This window comes from Rhamphochromis longiceps, linkage group LG5 (genome assembly GCF_057381845.1).
Source record: "Rhamphochromis longiceps isolate RC_006_pf linkage group LG5, R_longiceps_female_GT1.1, whole genome shotgun sequence".
NCBI lineage: Eukaryota > Metazoa > Chordata > Actinopteri > Cichliformes > Cichlidae > Rhamphochromis > Rhamphochromis longiceps.
Genome location: NC_140561.1, coordinates 13,550,315 through 13,569,997, shown reverse-complemented (window position 1 = coordinate 13,569,997; position 19,683 = coordinate 13,550,315). Strand labels below are relative to the sequence as shown.

Here is a 19,683-nt window from a genome sequence, read left to right as displayed (position 1 = left end):
GTATGCACATGCATGCCTCAACTGACAAAGCATATGGGAGTCTGTTTTCTGTAATTGAGAGAGCAGGCCTTGGCTTCTACTAACCGGGACTATACAACCACCAAGAGAGAAGTAATCGAGCCTTCTCGTTTGCCTCTCTCTTTCACTCCCCCACCCCCAGGCCAAACAGAGGCCCAGAGAGCCAGATCAGGCTCTTTCTATTGATTTACTTGTGTGTGTGTGTGTGTGTGTGTGTGTGTGTGTGTGTGTGTGTGTGTGTGTGTGTGTGTGTGTGTGTGTGTGTGTGTGTGTGTTTTTTAAATGTGTATTTGTTTATTTATTTAAGAAGACCTGAACCTTTCTGTCCCTAGAGTGTACTTAGGTGCATACACGCACGTACACACACAGAGGATCCCTTTGTCTCTCTTATTGGACTGTACACATTCAAACTCCTCTCACAGTCCAAGGCAGGTTTTTTGTGGTTGTTGTTTTCTGTTTTTTTTGCTGCGTCACTGCAGGATGTGAGATGTGTGATCACTCCACTTACTACCTGTGTCATTACTACAGATGTACAGCGTTTACATGCATGGTGTGGAGCCTGTGCAGAAGAGGAAAATAATTAACAGCCCCTTGAAGATTTAAAAAAAAGGCCAGGTGGAGTTAGCTAGCTCTGTTTTTAAATCATGGCACTACTTAACTATTGTTTGGATAGAAATATAAGTACGACTGGCTTTAGCGAAGTGTAGAAATTTCCATTTTACAAGTTTTACTTTGGGTTTTGATTCGTCAAATTGTAGCCAACTGGTCTGGAACATGTATACGTATCAATCGCATCCCCTGACCTGTATTTAAAACAGGCCCGCTGTGTGCTCAAAGCTCAGGGCATTGCAACATGCATCCATATCGCATGTCAGTGATACTTCGTTAAAACAGCACTAACTAGCAGCATGCCTGTGGTGAGTGTGTTTGTTTTTTCAATGTTCTTTCGTTCTCGCAGGCATGCACAAACTTGTTTTTAAGCGATCTATTGTTTTCGTATTTTTGTCTTCAGCTGCCCTTGCACGCAGACCTACTTTTTATGTCAGCAGATAGTCCAACAGGTCTGGCTTCTTCTCGCTCAGTGACTTTTTAGCGACTGTGGTTGAGCCCTTGGCACCATAACCTACAGAAGCGTCCAACACCACCTGCCCGTCTGACATGATTAATGACTTTATCGACTTTCAGCATATTAAAATATGATCTGTCTGTTTGTTATCAGCGTGTCACCGCAGTCAGTTCCTCGTCATACTTTCGTGACACACAGCAGATGGAATGTGGGTGTGTCTCGATGTTTGTGTGAGAAGCGTATGCACGCGCTCATGTGTCTTTGGAAAGTGAATCCGGCTTGCAGCCCTGTTGCATTAGCAGGTAATAAATGTGGACTTAGACTGTGGGCTTTGCTGCGCCTGCATAACCCGTGTGTGTGTGAGAGAGAGAGAGAGAGAGAAAATGGTCCATAGAGGTCTATAGTCCTTCTTCCCTTCGAATAAGGTTCCTACTGAATGCTTCACCATCTGACTTCCATCTGCTTCTTTTTTAAAAAGGTTCCTCCTCTCCTCTCCTTTCCTCTCCTCCTATTTCTTAATTGGACCATCCAAAGTCAGCTACAGCTCTTAAGTGACTCACTGTTTCTTAAAATGACTATTTAAACATTTGGAAAAGACCTTATGTTTGTTTTCACTTGTGCATAAATTGAATTTGACGTAACATACGTGGTCTCATTTGAAATGGTACATTTGGTAAATTCCAAATCCACAGATTTAGGAGGTTTTGCCAAATGGATTTGGAATGGTCGTTGAGTATCGAGTGCTTACTGAGGATATGCTAGACTTCTCTGCCTCATGAATCATTTGCTCTTTGCTCATTTGCTCCACATCTGGTGGCAAGAATTGGGTAGGGGGGAGTTCAAGATTGCACCACCGTGTCTTGACTGAGTTACAATGTGAGTATTTATTATTTGTGTCTGGGATTTCAAAATGTAACTGTAAAAATCTTTGAGAGCATCCTTTACCGTCATTGTGATGATGGCAAACAGTGTCATCAAGACCACCCGGGCTTTTTTACTTTTTCATTTTTTTATTTTTTTTTATTTTTTTTTTGTGAGACCATGAATTGTGTGTTTGAACACATTTTTAGCAAGGTGGCAAACCTGGTGTGTGTGTGTGTGCGCGCGTGTGTGTGTGTGTGTGTGTGCGTGTGTGAGAGAGGGAGAGAGTAATGTGGTAATAAAAACTGAAGCTGGGTTTCCACAAGGCTCAACCAAGAGTGAATTATCAGCTCTAGTGGAGTGTAAACAATCAAATTTGCACAACTGGTAATATGCTTTTTGGTATCACAGATAATTAAACCAAGCTGTGTGATCCACTTAGGGAAAGATACACCAGATGTTAATTATCCACTTGCCACAGTTAAACACAAGTTGCGTTTAAATCGGTCCAATCCCAGCCTTTATGGATGGAAATGATAGCGTGTGTTCCAGGTCACCACTTTAGCTTGGACTGGAACACCGTAATAAATGTTAAATTAGAGTAAGGTATGCATTAGGCAATAAATCCTCAGTGGATGTGCTTTTTCTCTCTCTCTCATATTGTAACATTCAGACCTTAATCTAACACGCTAACACAGTCTCATAAAAATAATAGCTGGATTTAGTCCGAGATTTTAGTATGTTTGAAATGGCTCCAATACTAGAGAGAAGTAAACAGCAAACCTTAGTAAATCATATTTGTGTAATTTTTTAAAATATTTGCCACACAACATTTTGCACTTGGAAACAAAAGCTCCTTCATAAGGCAGCTGAAAAAATACTTGGCTCGTGACTGAAAGTCATAAACTATGTCTCTTTTAACTCAGTTCAATTCAATGTATTTATACACCGACAAATCACAACAACAGTTGCCCCATGTTGCTTTATATTGTAAGGTAAAGACCCAAAAATAATATACTCCAAGAATCAAATGATCCTCCTTGAACAAGGACTTGGTGACCGTAGGAAAGAAAAACTCCCTTTTAACAGGATGAAACCTCCAGTAGAAAAAGGCTCACAGAAGGGAAGCTGCAACCAGTGTTTAGTAAACACAGAGTGTAGCTTTTTAGGAGTTTTATCAGTAAATCTGGCTCTAAAAGCATTTACACATTGGATGTGTATGTGAATATTTCATGCATTAAACACGTTCATACCAAATTTGCAGCATTTTTTTTCTGCTCAAGTTTAATTTTTCCACATTTTTTTAAATGCAAATAAACAGATGTGACCAATCAGGCCACTGCATTTGCCAAGAAGTGTACATGTAGCTCAAAAAGGCCCGGTACTGAATATACAGATAGTAAAACAATGCTGTTAAAACTCAGACACACAGCTAGACGCTGCTCTGGGTCAATCAGCTTTCTGACATTGTTCCTATGCTTCCTTATGTGTCCCAACTCTGCTAACAAGAGCTCAAACTGCCCCACTGACATCCTGAAATATGTACCATTGCTTCAACTTCTGTATCAAACCAAGAAATACTCTCTGCTGTTGCCTTTTAATGAGAATTGAATGAAACCAGAATCTTGGTTTCTTGTTTAGAAACATTAGGACCAGCTCATCATGGCTTGATATTGACTTCATGTTTTTCACAGTGAGGTTTTTGGACAAGTTTGTATCTGAAAATTTTTTAAAAACACGCTCTGTGTGGAAATGGCTTGATTGACTAAAATTGTAGGGAAAACCATGTAGCTTTTAAGGCTAACACTGCTAACATGCTACAGCTAGCGTACCTCCAAGTGGAGCTTTTGTAAATTTGTGTTGTGTGTAGAATTTATGAAACTTTGTCAACAGAAGTAGACTTCAGACAGTTTGATAGACAGATATTTGTTACTAAGTACTATCTTCCAAACAGTTTAAATCAAAGTACATCAAATTCACACACTAATCTCATTGGCTAGTGTATTATGCTAAATGTCAGACGTATCAAGGCAAATTTTTAGATTTGAGTTTGGCCTCAAGTGAAGTTGATTTTGGAGTGCTAACCCACAGTAGCCCAGTAGCCCAGTTTCTAAAGTAGGAAAGCATTCAACGTTGAGGGCTGACATACTTTTTTTGGAAAGAAAGCTTTTGGAAAAAATAAACCATGACTTTCATCGCTTGGTTTGGCCATCTATACATGTGTCTGCTTGTCTCAGTATCCATCTCACTTACTATTTCTCTCCTGCTAAATGCTCATCAGTATGCAGAGGCTGCAGTATGACCTATTAAAAGTCATTTGTCAAATTGCAGCCAACTGGCCTGCCTGCAATCAGGCTCAATGTGAATATATTTTGACATGTGTTTTTCCTGCCCTCCGCTGAGTGCCTAAGGACCTGTGACAGCCCGGAGCCTCTCTGAATACTAATAACGTTAGGACTAATACAGTTGGCAAGGACACACACACACGTACACACTCAAAAAACACGAGCACTGTCAGCAGAATGACACAGCAGACGCAATCTCCATATTTGCATTATATCGTACCTGACAGTCACAGCAAGTGGCACTGTCACTTTTGATCATTTGTGAAATACATCAGCGAGAAAACAGAACGCTGCTCTTCATACACACATGCGCACACATAAGCAAGAATATGGTTAAGCACGCCAATGTATTCATACAAAAAAACAACAACTAAGGCATGCATATGCAGGATAACGGGTCTGAGTGAGGGCCCTGTTTGTTTGTCAGGCGTGGAGTCCTGTCCCTGGAGGATTACTTGAATGTACAGATGAGTAGATACTGTTGGGCAGTGCAGCAAGAGCTGGAAATACATCATAAACTGGAAGGTTTATGATCTGTTTTCTGGTTAAAATATTTAAATTATTTGCCTCTGCTCCTTAAGCATGTGTGTCCTTATTTTAATGTCGAGTGATAGTTCATGTTTGTAGACCTCAACAACGTGATTACTGCACTGGGTGTGTTCGCCTCCATGGTTATGATTCGGTTGTAGCCCGTGCAGCCATAGAAGTCTACTGATTGGCTCAAGCTGGGGTTGAGCTAGTAAAATGTTGGCAAGCAGAGAAAAACCTCAGTCTTTTTCAGTGGACATAAACAATACTAGTTCTCAGCCTTCAGGGAAGTATTTTATCCCACTTTAACAAACAGCTACTCTTTTGTGACTTCCATGTCAAATAAAAAACACAAGGAAACAAGATAGAAATGTCCTCTTTTTAATTAGCTCTTAAATTGAACCTTAATTGATGAGATAATGATGCGATTCTCCTCGCCTGTGTGGCCTGATAATCCTAACTTTCTTTTCCATTTAAAGGAATTCATTAAGTCATGTTTATTAGGATAATCACAACAGCCCTGGACCTTCCACACACATGCACACGTTAACTTGGCTTCACAGAGCTGAATAGCCCATGGTAGCTGAGGCATTATATGAGGCGGTGGGATGAGACAGAGTGAGCAGTTAGCACCGTGGGGGAGTATGGAGTTTATGCAGCTTGGCTGCCTTCATCCTAACCAGCCTTAGAATAACCCGGGATGCCTGCATGGCCTTGTGTTAGTCTAGCATGACATAGCTGAGGTCTAAATGTGCCCTCAACACTTGTGGCAGACGCGTCTGTAACTCAGAATATCAAAACCATGCTGTTTTTGCCCACTGGCAAACACTTTGGTAAAGTGTGCCATGAAATTTAGCACCTGCAACCATTTAAAAGCAGCAGTGCACAGAACAGTACACTAAACAGTCATTTGTTCAATATCGAGAGTTAAGTGTAAGATATTTTCATGAGGGATTAATGGTAATTTTGTTTTTATGCTACTTTTACTGTCCCTCCTTCACTTATAAAAGCCAGTTGGGCTTTTTTTTTAGTTTTTCCACCAGCACTGCAGAGGGCTAACGCTCCAAAAAAAATCTGTAAAAATAGTACTTCCCAACTTGCACAATGATCCAACTGAATAATAACAGTCACACATTATCCCTGAAGAATAGTCATAGTCATGTTTTCCAGAGGATAGCAGTTGAATATTTTAGGCCCCTCTTTATCTGATTACAGTGTTGTTGGTGAAATTGTGACTTATAGAATATGTTAGGTTTCTCTCACCCTTTCTATAACATGGTGCAGGTTTCAACTCTGTAACCCTTGAAACTGTTTCTGACTGGATGTGCTTGTTAGTGAGGGTTCCTCTCAAGAAAGACGTCCAACTGCGTCTGCATTGATTTATATCGAGGGTCAAAACTCATCATTAAGGGTACAGAGGAGGTCATCAGACTTGATCTTTATACGGGACAGAGTTTAAAACAGTTTGTCCCACTCAGCAGTGGCTTGAACTTTCACTTAGTTTGTGAGTAACAGCGAGTCAGTCAGGTGTGACATGATGTGCATGTCTGTCTTTTCCCAACAATGGAAAATACATTTCTCTTCGGGGCTTTTTTTGTTTTTTTTTTCCCCCAAAGTCTTGCTTGTGTTTTTAGTTCTTCTCCATGGTCTAAGAAGCAGAAGGGAAAGCAGAAACACATGTTCAGTCCCCTTTGTTGTTTTCAGCTTCCCATTCTGTCTCTACCTATCTTCAAAATTTATTCCTTCTTTGATCTCCTTCTGACACTACAGCAACCTCAGGTTAAAGCATTACAGTAGAAGTGCAGAACCTCACATTAATGCTGTAGAAACAACTCTATAGCCGTTAGCTCATATGCCCTCCAGCCTGCGTTCTTGATTTTGTAACTCAAGCAGACATTCTTCTAAATGTCACATGGAGTCAGGTTGGTACGTCTTCCCAGTTCCTCGGTTTGCCTCGGTTTAATGAGAAATTACTCATCGATTTTAATCAGACCTCATGTGGTTTTTCAGATGTTTCATCTTTGCCGGGCAACGCGCTCAAAAAAACGAGCACTCCTCTCCAGCTCAGTGTGCCAGGAGTGTCAAAGCGAGCCATAAATCACCGGTGGATCATTCTTTCCAGATCCTCTGCTGAAGCCATCTGTCTTTGTCTCGCTTGCTCTCTCTGTCTTTGCACTCACTGCAACCAAAGATTTTGTATTTTTTGGATGAAATTTTGTAAATTAATATGTAGTAAAAAACAAAAAACCCTGTCAGTTGCATTTAAGGCTAAATTTAAACAAGTTTTTGATAATTAATGCTTTTTTCAGTTTGTAAACAGAAGTTACTGTCGCTTTATCTGTGCCTTATTTAAGGTGACGTTACAGTAGTTTTGCACTTATGTGCACAAGAATTCTAGTATAAAATATAAATATAAAACCTGTCAGGATGTGTTTACTTAGGTTGACTCTCAGTTTACTTTGACTCATATCAGTACAACATGTTCCCCTTGCACTCAGCAGCAGTACCCATTACCCCTCCAACATCCCTGTACTCCCTCTTTCTCTCTCTGTCCGTCTCTTTTCCCAGCCTGGAATAGCAGAACTCATCAGGGTGGTAATAAAACACAGGTGCACTTTTATAACACTCCACTTTCTGGGGGCTGGATACCAGGCTTCCAGTATGTCCCAAAAATTTTTTTTTAGATAATCTTAGAGGAGTGAGAGAATTTGCTTCTGTCTGCACAGATAGACCAGATGGGTGAAGATTTCTGACCTTGCACATGCCAGGCCCATTTATCAAGGAAAAGTCAAAAGCCGCCTGCAGTATTTTCAGCTTTAACGCTTGAGTAGTAACTACACTAATGCAGAATTGCATTTAAATCTAAGGGTCTAGGTGAGTTCAGGTGTAGCTGCAGTGCCTGTGTGGGTGGGACAGTGTTATGGGGATTACTTACAAACATTTTACAAGCAGTGGAGTACAAATGTATCAGTAACAGCTCTAACCTGTCATGGATGTCTGGTTTTATTCAGTAGGTGTTTCTTTAAGTTTGAATCTGTACCCCTCCCACCTCCACCCTCCACCCTCTGCCCCTTCGTAATACTATCTCATGTTCTTTATTTGTCATACTTGCATTAGGTCTTTTATCAGCTCATCTCAGAAACTCAATTTCCTCCACTTAGTTGAATTTGCACTCAATTTGACAGCTTTATGTCTTTACTTTAATAAAACTCTGGGCCTCTATGAAGATCTTTAAAAGTCTTATATTAAACTCTTAAAAAGCAGATGCCCTTTAATTGAATCTACTTCAGAATGAGTGTTTATATGAGGTCAGTGCATTTGGACTAAGCTCATTAGGTGGCGTAAACACACTTGGTGCATTGTCTTTGTGCTTTGGCTGACTCAGTTTTTGCCAATGTGCTAACATGGTCTGATGGAACATGTTGGAGGGGGTGGTTCGGATGGATGAATGATCCTGTTGTATGTGTGATCAAAGCCTGATGACACAACTCACTGTCACTTTATTTATTTCTTCCTTTGCTTTTGTTTTTTCCTGTCTTGCCTGTCTTCGTCCACTGCAGGATGACAGGATATGTGCGCGTGTGTGTTTTCTCTATTTGTTTGCTTAGTACACAAATGGAGAAAGTATACTCGTTCCTATGTCTGTGTGTGTGTGAGAGAAAGGGAGAATGTGTGTGTGGTCTGACTGCGTGTCATTTGCACCTCGCCTTGGCACTGCCATCGATTTCTTTCCACTGTAACTTCCTGCCTGAGCCGATTTAGTCTTTCCAGCAGCAACACACACACTCCCACCATCCCCTCATCCCTCTATTCCTCTCTCCAACTTTGCTCCATCTATACATCCATCCATCCGTCTGTCAGGACTGCCAGACCACAGCCCGTCTCATTCATTAATCATCAGCACTGAGAAGGAACAAGGGAGCAGTCAGACGAGTTAGAGGAAATAGAGAAAGGTGGCAGGAATGACAAGTGTAAGAGATTAGAGGTTAAAGATGAAACCTGAACCTAAAGAAAATGAAAAACTAATGCTGACATAATGACGATGATTAACACTCTGCCTTCTTTCTTTTTTTCAGATCCCATTCTCTCTGGTTCAGTTTCCGCTTTGGGAATATTTAAAGGTATGCATCTATCTCTTATTTTATTCCCTTTTGCATCTTTATTGCTAATCTATTTTATCAGAGTAGCATCATTTCCAGTGAAAATTATGTCGAGGATAAATCCACTGTACAGTCAAAACTCACACATTTACAGCACGCTCACCCTCTGCATTCTCCTGTATCATTGTGGCAGGCCAAAATGGGACTTTGCACCCCGGTTTAATGGCTTGTCACGACTGTCATCAAACCAGCCTTTCGATTTATCACGAGCTCTGAGAATAGCCGTGTTGCTCTTCCTCTAGCTTTTTCTTGCTTCCTCTCGTCCTTAATGTCTTTTTCTGCCCCATGTCGCTGCTCTCCCCTCGCGTTTCACAGATAAAAAGCCATTTCTCTCTGAAAAGATGGCGTTTTGTTGGAGTGACATCATGTCTCAAGGGCGCGAGAGGCGGCCAGTCAAACATTCCATCAATGTTGGGAGCTAACGGCCGAGCGAAGGCGAACAATACGGCGCACAGCTGTGTGTGTGTATGCGTTTCTGTGTGTCTGTGCATTTGCGGGAGTTAGATTTTGTCGTTCACAAGTGTCTCTTTGTCCCTCAGTCAAAGGCCTCCTCTCTCCAGGCCATCTGGACACATCCGTTGGTGGAGAAATGAACTGCTGGAATCTGGACCTCTCCTCTCGAGCCGTTTTTGAGTTCTAATGGCAGACTAGCCAAGAAAACAGATGAAAATAAAACCCCAAAAAGCAATTGCTTAGAGGCAAGCAAGTTTTTACTGCTGTTTCTTCAGTGACCACAGGGATGTTCAAGAGGATTTCTCCAACAAAAATAATGTGATATACTTTTAAAAAATGCTAAACCGAAGGAATTTGAGACAGTGCATGTGTGTGGCATGGTTTCCCATCTGCTTCACGGCATAGTAATGTGCTGCGTTATGGCTTTTTTTTTTTTTTCCTTTTTAATTTCACATGGAGGCAGCACAGCTGTCAGAGAGAAGGGGGGAAGAAAAGAGAGCCAAATGAAGAAAACCCACGACCCAGTGCTGTTGTCTCGTCGTAAAATGGCCAAGCATCTAAATATCTGCATATCACAGAGGCAGCATTTTGCAGACACAAGTAGTCAGGGAGTAAATCATGAGGGAATCGGTCACTACACTGAGATTTAAAGCTTCTCCACGCCAGATTTCAATATCCATGTGAATAATTCTCACGGTTCTTTCACACATTAATTTCACAATATTTTGGTTTTCCCGCAGTTGTTTTCCCAACAGCATCTGCAGAATAAAGTGCACAGTTTGCTCCATCTGTTCTGACCTCAAAAATAACATTAGCAAAACAGGAGGGTGTAACACTTTTAGGTTATGATTGAACACCAACTTAGACCCACAAAAAATCCAGGGAATGTGGAGTCAAAGGCATGATGGAAGCTCAAAACGAGCCAGTGAGATATAGCACTGTTTAAAAAAAAAAAAAAAAATCTGGAGTCATTTCTCCTCCTTACTAATATTTTGCTTCCAAGGAGCTATGCTTTCTTCTGTTCTTTAAAGTGTCTTGAGCAATAGTTCTCCATTCCTTGAGTTTCGAGGGATGAACCAGTGTTGTCTACATATAACAGATAACTTAGCAAAGAACCAGTCTATAAAAATAACAAAAATAAGTTTCACAGCCAAAAAATAAGTATTTTTGCTCCAACAAGAAGGTTCCAAAAGAGCTATTAGCTGAAAGCTTTATATATGTCAGCGTGGTGTAAAACGTGTCGTTAAGAAAATTCAGTTGATCCATCTACTGCTGCTGAAACTGAAATCAGATGATCATCAGATATGTGGACAGAGGAGGTCAGGAGAAAGCTACAGCAGTGAGTCTCTACAGCTGTCTATAAAGCTTGGTGGAGGCTTTGTCATGGTTTGGGACTCCAATCATCTAGTTCAGCGGTCCCCAAACTTTTTTTGAGCCACGGACTGGTTTAATGGCAGACAGTGTTTTCATGGACCGGCCTTTAAGGTGTCGCAGGTAAATACAGTGGTCCCTCGTTTATCGTGGGTGGGTGTTACTTTCTAAAAAATAACCTGCGATAGGTGAAATCCGCGAAGTAGCCAGCTTTAATTTATACAATTATTGTAGATTTTTTAAGCAATGTTCCCTCTAATTTTTCATGTGTCGGAGCGAACACACAAATTCCCTGAGCGGTCTCTTGGACCGCTGTGAGCAACATTAGACGTGTGCACTGTGGTCACGCCAGCATCGAATCCATCCAAGTTACATGGTTTATTAAAATAATCTAATTACAGCATTTATGTTAGACTACTTTTAATTAAGTGCTTTAGCCCACTTACAATGAAAATTTAAAAAAAGAATCTTGTTCTTGACCTGTGCAGCATGTTAACACTATTGGAACTAAAAATAACTTGAACTCCAATTTATAAACACAACTTTTTTTTTTCTTTTTTTCTTTTTTTAAATAAAGCTCTGACTTGTATTAGGAGTCTGTGGTCTTGGAGAGAGTCCTGTAACTCTCTGTCTGCAAAACACAGTATATCAGAATCAGAATACTTTATTGATCCCTGGGGGAAATTATTTTTTGTTACAGTGCTCCATTATAAACCAACATTAAGACAAGACAGACAATACACTAACTAAGAATAGTACAATATATATATATATATATATATATATATATATATATATATATATATATATATATATATATATATATATATATATATATATATATATATATATATATATATATATATATATATATATACATAAGTCACTCATAAATAAATAGCTGAACAAGAAACATGTGTAGTTATAGCAGCAAACAGTGTGTTAAGTGGATGCGTTGTACAGGGAGATGGCCACAGGCAGGAAAGATTTCCTGTGTCGTTCAGTGGTGCTTTTCGGTAATCTCAGTCTCTCACTGAACGTGCCAGCATGCAACAGCATAGAGGATCGCACTATAATGACCAATGTTGGGTAATTAATTATATAGTTAACTGAGTTATGCAAACAACAAAGTTTTTTGCAGCTGTTTACCTAAAAATGCAGCCAAGGCAGTGTTTTTAAATAAACATTTCAAACTATTTACAGAACAATCAGCTTGTTCTGACACACACAACAAAACTATTGACTACACTACACGCTAACTACACAAGATTTGCGCTAAACGTTGCAAATCTCTCACATCTCAAACCACTGCCGTCACTCCTAAAACTTCCCCCTTCCTAAACAACTAAATGCCATGTTGCCATATCATTTTTTTGATTGGTCAACATGATACATTTTTCCACCAATAGGAAAGGGTGGGATTTTTTTTTGGTTTTGTTTTTGCTCACAGGTGGAGAGTGCTTTGAGCGTTTTCCTTATAAAACAGTAAATATAAACAACATCTCCAATGGTTGTACACGTTGTCATTGACGTGGCTTCACTCCATATCAGGCACGCCGCTTTGCTAGCTGAAACACCGGTGTCTGCACATAAGGACGCTGTCCTAGCCTGTCAATGACGTTGATTAGCTGCGTATATACGGATGTGAATCGCATTATTGGCTGGACTATGGGATAAGGTGGTATCGTTCTAATCCCATAGTCACTTACTGACTAACACTGCAAAACAGAACTGTTAAAGTTTTAATTTTAATGTCATTTCAGGTTGGATTTTTTTTTTGTGCGCAAAGCAGATTTTCTGTGCGCAGAGACCGTGCCAGCAGTGCGCAATTGCACACGCGCGCAGCTTAGAGGGAATATTGGTTTTAAGGCTGTAAAACCCCTCACTACACACTTTAGACACTTTTCTCAGAAAGGCAGGAACATTTTCACACTTTTCTCTCTTGTTTAAACGCTTTCAATGTTCAAACCTTCGTAGAAAAATAAGTCCAGTGTCATAGAATGAAACCAAAGGCACACGCAGTTGCCTTAGGGTGCAAAACGTTTCGTCGACATTGTTGTGTTTGTTGGGGAAACAACTTACAAACATATAATGTAACACTTCAGAGTCACACTGCTAGCGATCGACAATTTATGTAAATTTGACGAGCTGAAGCATTCTGTACTGTAAAGGAGACACGGCACGAGATTGACAGTGATTGACAACGGTCTACAGCCAATCAGGAAACGGAATACAATGCGCTGTAAGAAAAACGAAATCATGCAAAATTGCACCAAAAAAAAGTTATAGCGAGGGACCACTGTACAACAAAATAAAATGAACAAGACAAAAACTGGTATTTTGTAAATAAAATAATAAACGCAAATTCACTGTGTAATTGTGTAACTTTATTAGCAGCGTCCTTCTGAAATGAGCCAACAACATTGAGAGTAACATCCTCCTGTCTGCCCCTTAATGCTGTCCGGTCGCTATGGTAAGGCGTAAATATTTCTTTCAAAATAAGACACACAACTACAACACGGGAAAAGACCCAGGGAAGCCGAGTTAATGATAAAAACCCTGAAAACCATAAATTTCACACCCAAGCCTCAACTGGTAGCTGGTACCAAACGACTCACGGACCGGCCCGTGGGTTGGTGACGGAACAAAATGCATATAACATCCAAAAAAGAGCTTTAAATGTCCTTCAGCCTTGATGAACTATTCCTGAAGGCTACTTAAGGAAATTAGAGGAAAGCTGTGTTGAAAATTAAAGGTGGTCATATTGACTTTCAAGCTTGCTACACTATATACTGTGTTTCCACTTCTGTTTTGCACATGTATTAACCCCTGCACCTATTTACCATTTTCCTAATAAGATATATTGGGGTTTTTTAAAAGAGGGATGGCTCAAGACTTTTTCACAGCATTGCATCTTTACTAAAGGACGTTTCCCAGGACAGAAATTCGAACATACACGTGATATACACAGACCCACCGCCCACTTTCCTGTGGGAAGGCAACCAGGTGCAAAGGCTGATCCTGACACAAGGGTTCAGAGGTCAAAAAGTTTGTTTTCCCAGGTTTACTCCTTATTATTTATTCATGAAACGGGCAGTAAGGGAGGGGGAGAGTCGGAATAGGAGAGAAACAGAGGAATCCCCCAGCGTGAGGCCTTTGATGTGGAAAACAAAATCTCCTTTTTAATCTGCCCTCTAATGAAATACACATGACATATCCTGAGCTCATCCACGGCCTCTGCCTTTGCTTCTTCCTTCTATCTTTCTCTTTGTGTTTACTTGTTTGTGTGTGCACACGTGTGCGAGAAAAAGAGTAGAATGAGTTAACATGAAACAGATTCAACTTGTGAAGGAGTGAATAGACAAAGAAAATATTAGTAATCACTCCATGCTGTTGCTCAATTGCTCTCACTGAGAAGTAATCATTACTTGCAGCACCCGAGGCAGCCCAGCTGTCCACATGTATTTTATACGCAGGCTAACCTTGCAGAGTTGGGCTCCTCGCCATTTTGCCAAAAGTGGTGAGGGCAGAAAAAGAGACATCCTCCCTTCTCATCCTGACTTTAATCTTAAAACAGAAACATCAGGTGGTTTCACTCAGTAGCCACTCTTAACTGTGAGAGTTTTTATACACAGTAAGTACTTGGAAAATACACTTATCTATATAATATAAACAATATATTCTATTGATACAATTCTGGGCTGTTTTTTGTCGGTGTAGTTCGGTCTGTAAAATTGCAACGCTAAAATAATTTTCAAATCTTTTAGGATATTTAAGGGGAAGAATAAATATAGCTCCAATCACACAAAAAATCTAGTTTAATTACATAAACTGTTGTTGCATGCAAAAGTTTCCTCATTGCTGAGTAAATATTAAAAAAAACAAAGTTAAAGATTCAACATTTCTTTGGTATTTGCAAATACTACAACAAAAAAAAGAAAAGTTTAGGGACTGTCATGGTCAGTTTTTTTAACATCTGCTTCAGAAAAAAGCCTACTGAGGCTTTTTTTTGGCTGGTGAGTCACTCAGTTCTTTTGGGGGGGATTTTTATCCATTCTTACTGTATGAGATACTTGTGGGTTTTCATTTTAATTTAATTCAATTTTTTAAATGTTTATGTTGGATGTTGTGAAGTTCATGCAAGCTTTTGTGTTTAGTATCATATAGCGTTGCTAAGGCTGTTGTTGGTTATGAGTTAGCCACACCTTAATAACAACCTAATTAAGGTGTTGTTTTTTTATTTTGTTTTTGTGGGGTATTTTGCATTTGTTTCACATTCACTATATGTGGAGACGTAACAGTCACCAAAATTCCTTGACCGACTTTGAAATTTGAAAAAGAACCGCAGGCCTAGTGCCTTGGACAGTTTTACCAACAACATCAACATTTTGCATACCAATATTCAACAGAACATTTATATAAAGAAAGCTTTAATTAGTATATTGGCCACAAAATAAATAAATTATAAAGTCATTTGTCTGAGATGAACACTTGTAGAGATTTAAAGCCATTTAGCAAATATAGTGTTCTAGCAGGCTAATAACATACTGTTAGCTTAAACATTTGCTAATTAGCGCTAAATGCTAAGTACAGCTTGAGGCTGTAAGCTGTAGCACCTTTAACTGTACTTAGTATTTAGTGCTAATTAGAGGATTTAGAATCCTCCCCACTATGTGTTAGTATGTTAGTAATACCTTTATAAGCGGTTTGATTTTAAATAAAAAATTTAGAAATCAAAGACAATAGTGAAACACTTCTAACCATCTTTTCATTAAGAATAAATCTGCTACTGTGATGTTCCATGAAATATGTAAAGAAGCATTTAAGTAGGGGTTTACTGACACAGCTGCTTGGCCAGTACATTGATTTTGAGCTCCTGGTGTAAAACTACTAAAGTGTCAGTATATCCTAATATAATTTAATAATTATACTGAATATCTGAGTATGAGATGACCTGTTGTACTAAGTATATTCTCTTGCCTCCCTCTTATCCCACACCATGTCTTGGGAAACAAGTAGCATGACATCACTGGGGAGAAAAGGCAACACAAAAATAGCTGGACAGCTCATTTCCCAGCTGTGGGCTCTAAACCCCAGACCAGACCAAGGTTCACAATATGTTTTCAATGTGTCTGATAGTCCCACTAACTGCAGTCTCTCTCTCTCTCTCTCTCTCTCTCTCTCTCTCTCTCTCTCTCTCTCTCTCTCTCTCTCTCTCTCTCTCTCTCTCTCCCCCATTTTCTTTCTCTTTCATCATCCTCCTCTATCTGCAACCCTCTCTCTTGACATTTCTTCTCTTTCTCCCAGACTCTGTGGTCGTCGAGGCAAGGTCACACGCTCTACTCTTGGCAGTCAGCAGTGTGCGGAGCTGTTGCAGGTGCAGGGGATTATATGCTGTGCTGGGAAAGAGGCAGAGAGGGAGGAGGGGAGGGAAAGGGGTTGGGATGGATGGATGGACGGACAGATGGATGTTAGATAGGATAGGTGAATAGATGGGCAGGAGGGCAGCACAAGTTTACCCAAAACCACATTATTGCAAGGTTTCTCAAGTGTGAGCTCTGCAGACAAATCCCATTCTCTCCTCCACCCGGGATTTGCTAAAGACAACTAAGGAGAAAATGAGAAAATGAATTCCAGTATTTTTCTTACACACAGATGGCATTAAACTGGCAGTCCTCGGTGCATTGATCCTGGATTGTTTCCACAACAGAAAAGTCACATTATCACAATTGTCGGCTCATTCAGCCAGTGACTATTATTCCACTGCAGACTTTATTGTTCTGTCTTGATCTGGGTGAATGGGATATACAGACAACCAGAGGAAAGGACGGGAAGCATGAGATGGAGCCGTTTCTGGCCACGCGCCCCTGCACCGCTGTGACATCCTGGGCACTGGAGCCTAAGCTGCTTTAAGAAAGGGAGAAAGAGATTAGACAGTTTATTAGAACAAAATTCACAATGAGAATTTTTTTTTTTAAATAAATGAGGTACGGATGCACCTTCTTTATCCCAGATCTGGGAAATTCTTTTGGTTTGTTTTTTTACAAAGATTTTACAAAATTAAACTAAACAAAACATTTTCAGGAGGTAATACATTTTACTGCATGTTGTTTTTGTACTAGTTGTAATTAAATGTAGGGTTTCAATTCATTTGGAGAATAAATGGAACTTTGAAACACGACAGGCTTATACTAAATAGAGTTTGTAAAACTGATTCTCTGTTATCATTTTAAAGAGTTTTGCTTGTTTGTTTATTATTTGTATTTATTATAGTGACTTGTCGTACTTGGAGTTTCAGTGTAACCAGAGAGAGAAATCTCGACCCGGGGCCATTTAAAGCGGCAGCGCTGTCCTTCATGGAAGAAAATCTGCAGCAACATCTGTCTTTCCACCCAGTCTTGCATTTTTTGAGATAAAAAAATTAAAACCTGAATGTAAAGACATATTTCAGCAAAAGAACAATTCTGTAGTTCAGTCTGTGGAGCATTTATTGGACTTTTACAGCTTTCAGTCCATAACTCTTAAAATGCTACAGCATGCCAGACAGGACAGGAAGATGGAGGTTAGGTGATCTGGGGGCGTGATGCTGAGATTGAAGTGTGACTGATTTAGAGAAAACACACAACACAGCACCCTGAGGAAATGGGACGTGGCCTTTAGCCATCCCCCATCTGGGCTGTGGTCTCAGTGAAAGGAAGATTGTAGATAGAGATGCTTCAAAAGAAACAAGTGTGACAGTGGGTGTCATTTTAAAGAGGAAACCCCGTTTGGATTTATTGAAGGATTTCTGCACGAGCTGGCTTGAACCTCTTGTGCAGCTAGTAATTGTGAATGATGTCAAATTGCTGCACCTAATTCCTTGTTTCGTTAGTTCCTCATGAAATAATACAAAATCAGTGGATCAAGACTGCACTGTTCACTATATGCAAATAGTATTTGAGTATTTAAGCAGTCAGGCGGCCTGGTCATTGGTTTGAGAATATGTATTTGTAGAGAGAACAATGTGGGGTGAAGGATCGGGGGGGCAGGGTGCTGTGGGTCCAGGGTAGGAGTCAAGTTCACGTCCCTACGTGACCAAGCTGCTGTCCAAGAGGGATCCTCAAGTTTCAGTCACTTCCCCTAACATTGCGCTTCACACTCACTCTCTCTCACTCATACATAATCTGCTTGATGCTGGAAATGCTCACACATGCGTGTTTAATCATCCCAGATATCTCTATGAGTATCCTGCGTTGATTTATGGCAGCTTTCAGCCTGTGTAGACACCATCATATCAGTCACCTTCATCACCTTCACGTCCCCCACTTACCAAGTGTAGATTATTTAATTGAGCGCTAGACATGTGAGATTATTTATTGGGATGATCGTAGTAAAGCATGCCACAGTAAGACAGCTGTACTGTTTTATTCTTGAACTTATCCCCCTCCCACAGCAGAGAACAAAAGCCATCTATTATAATTAGCTATTAACTATAAACCCTAACGCGGTTTTCCTGCAGCTCCACCTCACTTACAGTCACATTGCTCCTCAGTGGCCCATATAGATATGTTTACCAAGAACAGTTGCTATGTTTGTGTCAGGGCGACACACACGTAACACACACTTTCTCAGTTATACACACTCTTTTGCTCACTGGAGGCTGCTCTGGATTTTGCTGCCTATCCAGCTTCCAACTTGGAGTGTTGGGAGGGAATTTGGGGTGGAACGTCTCTATAAAGCTCACAGGAGTGAGTGTGTGTTTTAGGGGGTCTGCGTGGCTTTTTTTTGCATGCATGTGCATGTAATCAGGTGTGTGTGTGTGTGTTTATAGCTCAGGGGAAGACGTAGGCTGGACGAAGCTGTAGAAAAGGGGGTGCTGGGAATAGAAGCGCGTCTCTGGTTTTTGTGGTCTAATAACAGGGGAAGGTCTGGGACTTGGAATATTATGATTTTATGAACGTAATGGAGTAGAGGGCCAATAGTTCTTGTGTTTATTGCTGAATTAATACATTACTATAACTGTGGATAAGTAATTGGTCTCTTTTATGGGTTTATTTTTAATATTTAAAGTCTGTTCTGAGAGCATAGAGTAAAGGCCTCTTATGTTTTCACTTTGCTGAGCGCGTTTGTGTGTCTTTCTGTAGGTGCAGTAGCCGCGCTTGTTACCACTCCTCTTGACGTGGCAAAGACCAGGATCATGCTCGCAAAGGTATACACACTTTAAACACGGCCACACAGCACAACGCCTCCTCTGGCAGCGAATTCATAAACACTGCTGTCAGGTGATGCCTCGCAGGCGGGGAGCTGAGCGACCCCCGCAGTGGTCGTGAGCACGTTTTGACAGTGTCAGCATGCAGGACCGGAGCAGGCCGAGGTAGCGCCGGGACATTAGTGACACCTGTGTGCACATATATCACCTCACCTGGAATATGGACCATTTCGGGAACACGCTGTTTGTGCGAATGGTTAGTGTTAAGAGTGCGGACATGTTACTACTTCAGGAGAATTTCCATCCCAAGGCTGCTTGTCACTGAGAGGTGAAGCAGAGGCCCATTGTCCCTCCGGTTAACTCTCCTACTATGTCCGTCTTCCAAGGCGTCCCCCCCAAAATCCTCGTGTTCTGCGAATCCTCCTCTTCCTCCCTCTCCAAGCCACCTTTTTTCTCTTCTGGCTCGCTCTAACTGTATGTCTGGCTTCCCTCACTTTGTCCTGTGTGTGTGTGTGTGTGTGTGTGTGTGTGTGTGTGTGTGTGTGTGTGTGTGTGTGTGTGTGTGTATAAAGGGTAGTGAGTTCAGAGTAACCTCAATCGGCCCCACACACACAAACACACACACACACACACACACACACACACACACACACACACACACACACACACACACACTTACACTGTCCTTGGAGA

The 19,683-nt window shown here is 40.7% G+C and overlaps 1 protein-coding gene across 3 annotated transcripts in view; it reads left to right on the top strand.

Moving 5' to 3' along the window:
* slc25a26 (solute carrier family 25 member 26) overlaps positions 1-19,683 on the top strand; it is a 51,225-nt gene that overhangs the window by 21,695 nt on the left and 9,847 nt on the right. For 2 of the 3 annotated variants that reach the window (XM_085405940.1, XM_085405939.1), the window contains 3 exons: positions 8,895-8,939; positions 16,110-16,179; positions 18,926-18,990. In XM_085405940.1, coding sequence (XP_085262066.1) covers positions 8,895-8,939; positions 16,110-16,179; positions 18,926-18,990 — 180 coding nt within the window. The remainder of the gene's footprint in view (positions 1-8,894; positions 8,940-16,109; positions 16,180-18,925; positions 18,991-19,683) is intronic. The other variant, XM_085405941.1, reaches the window with a different exon arrangement.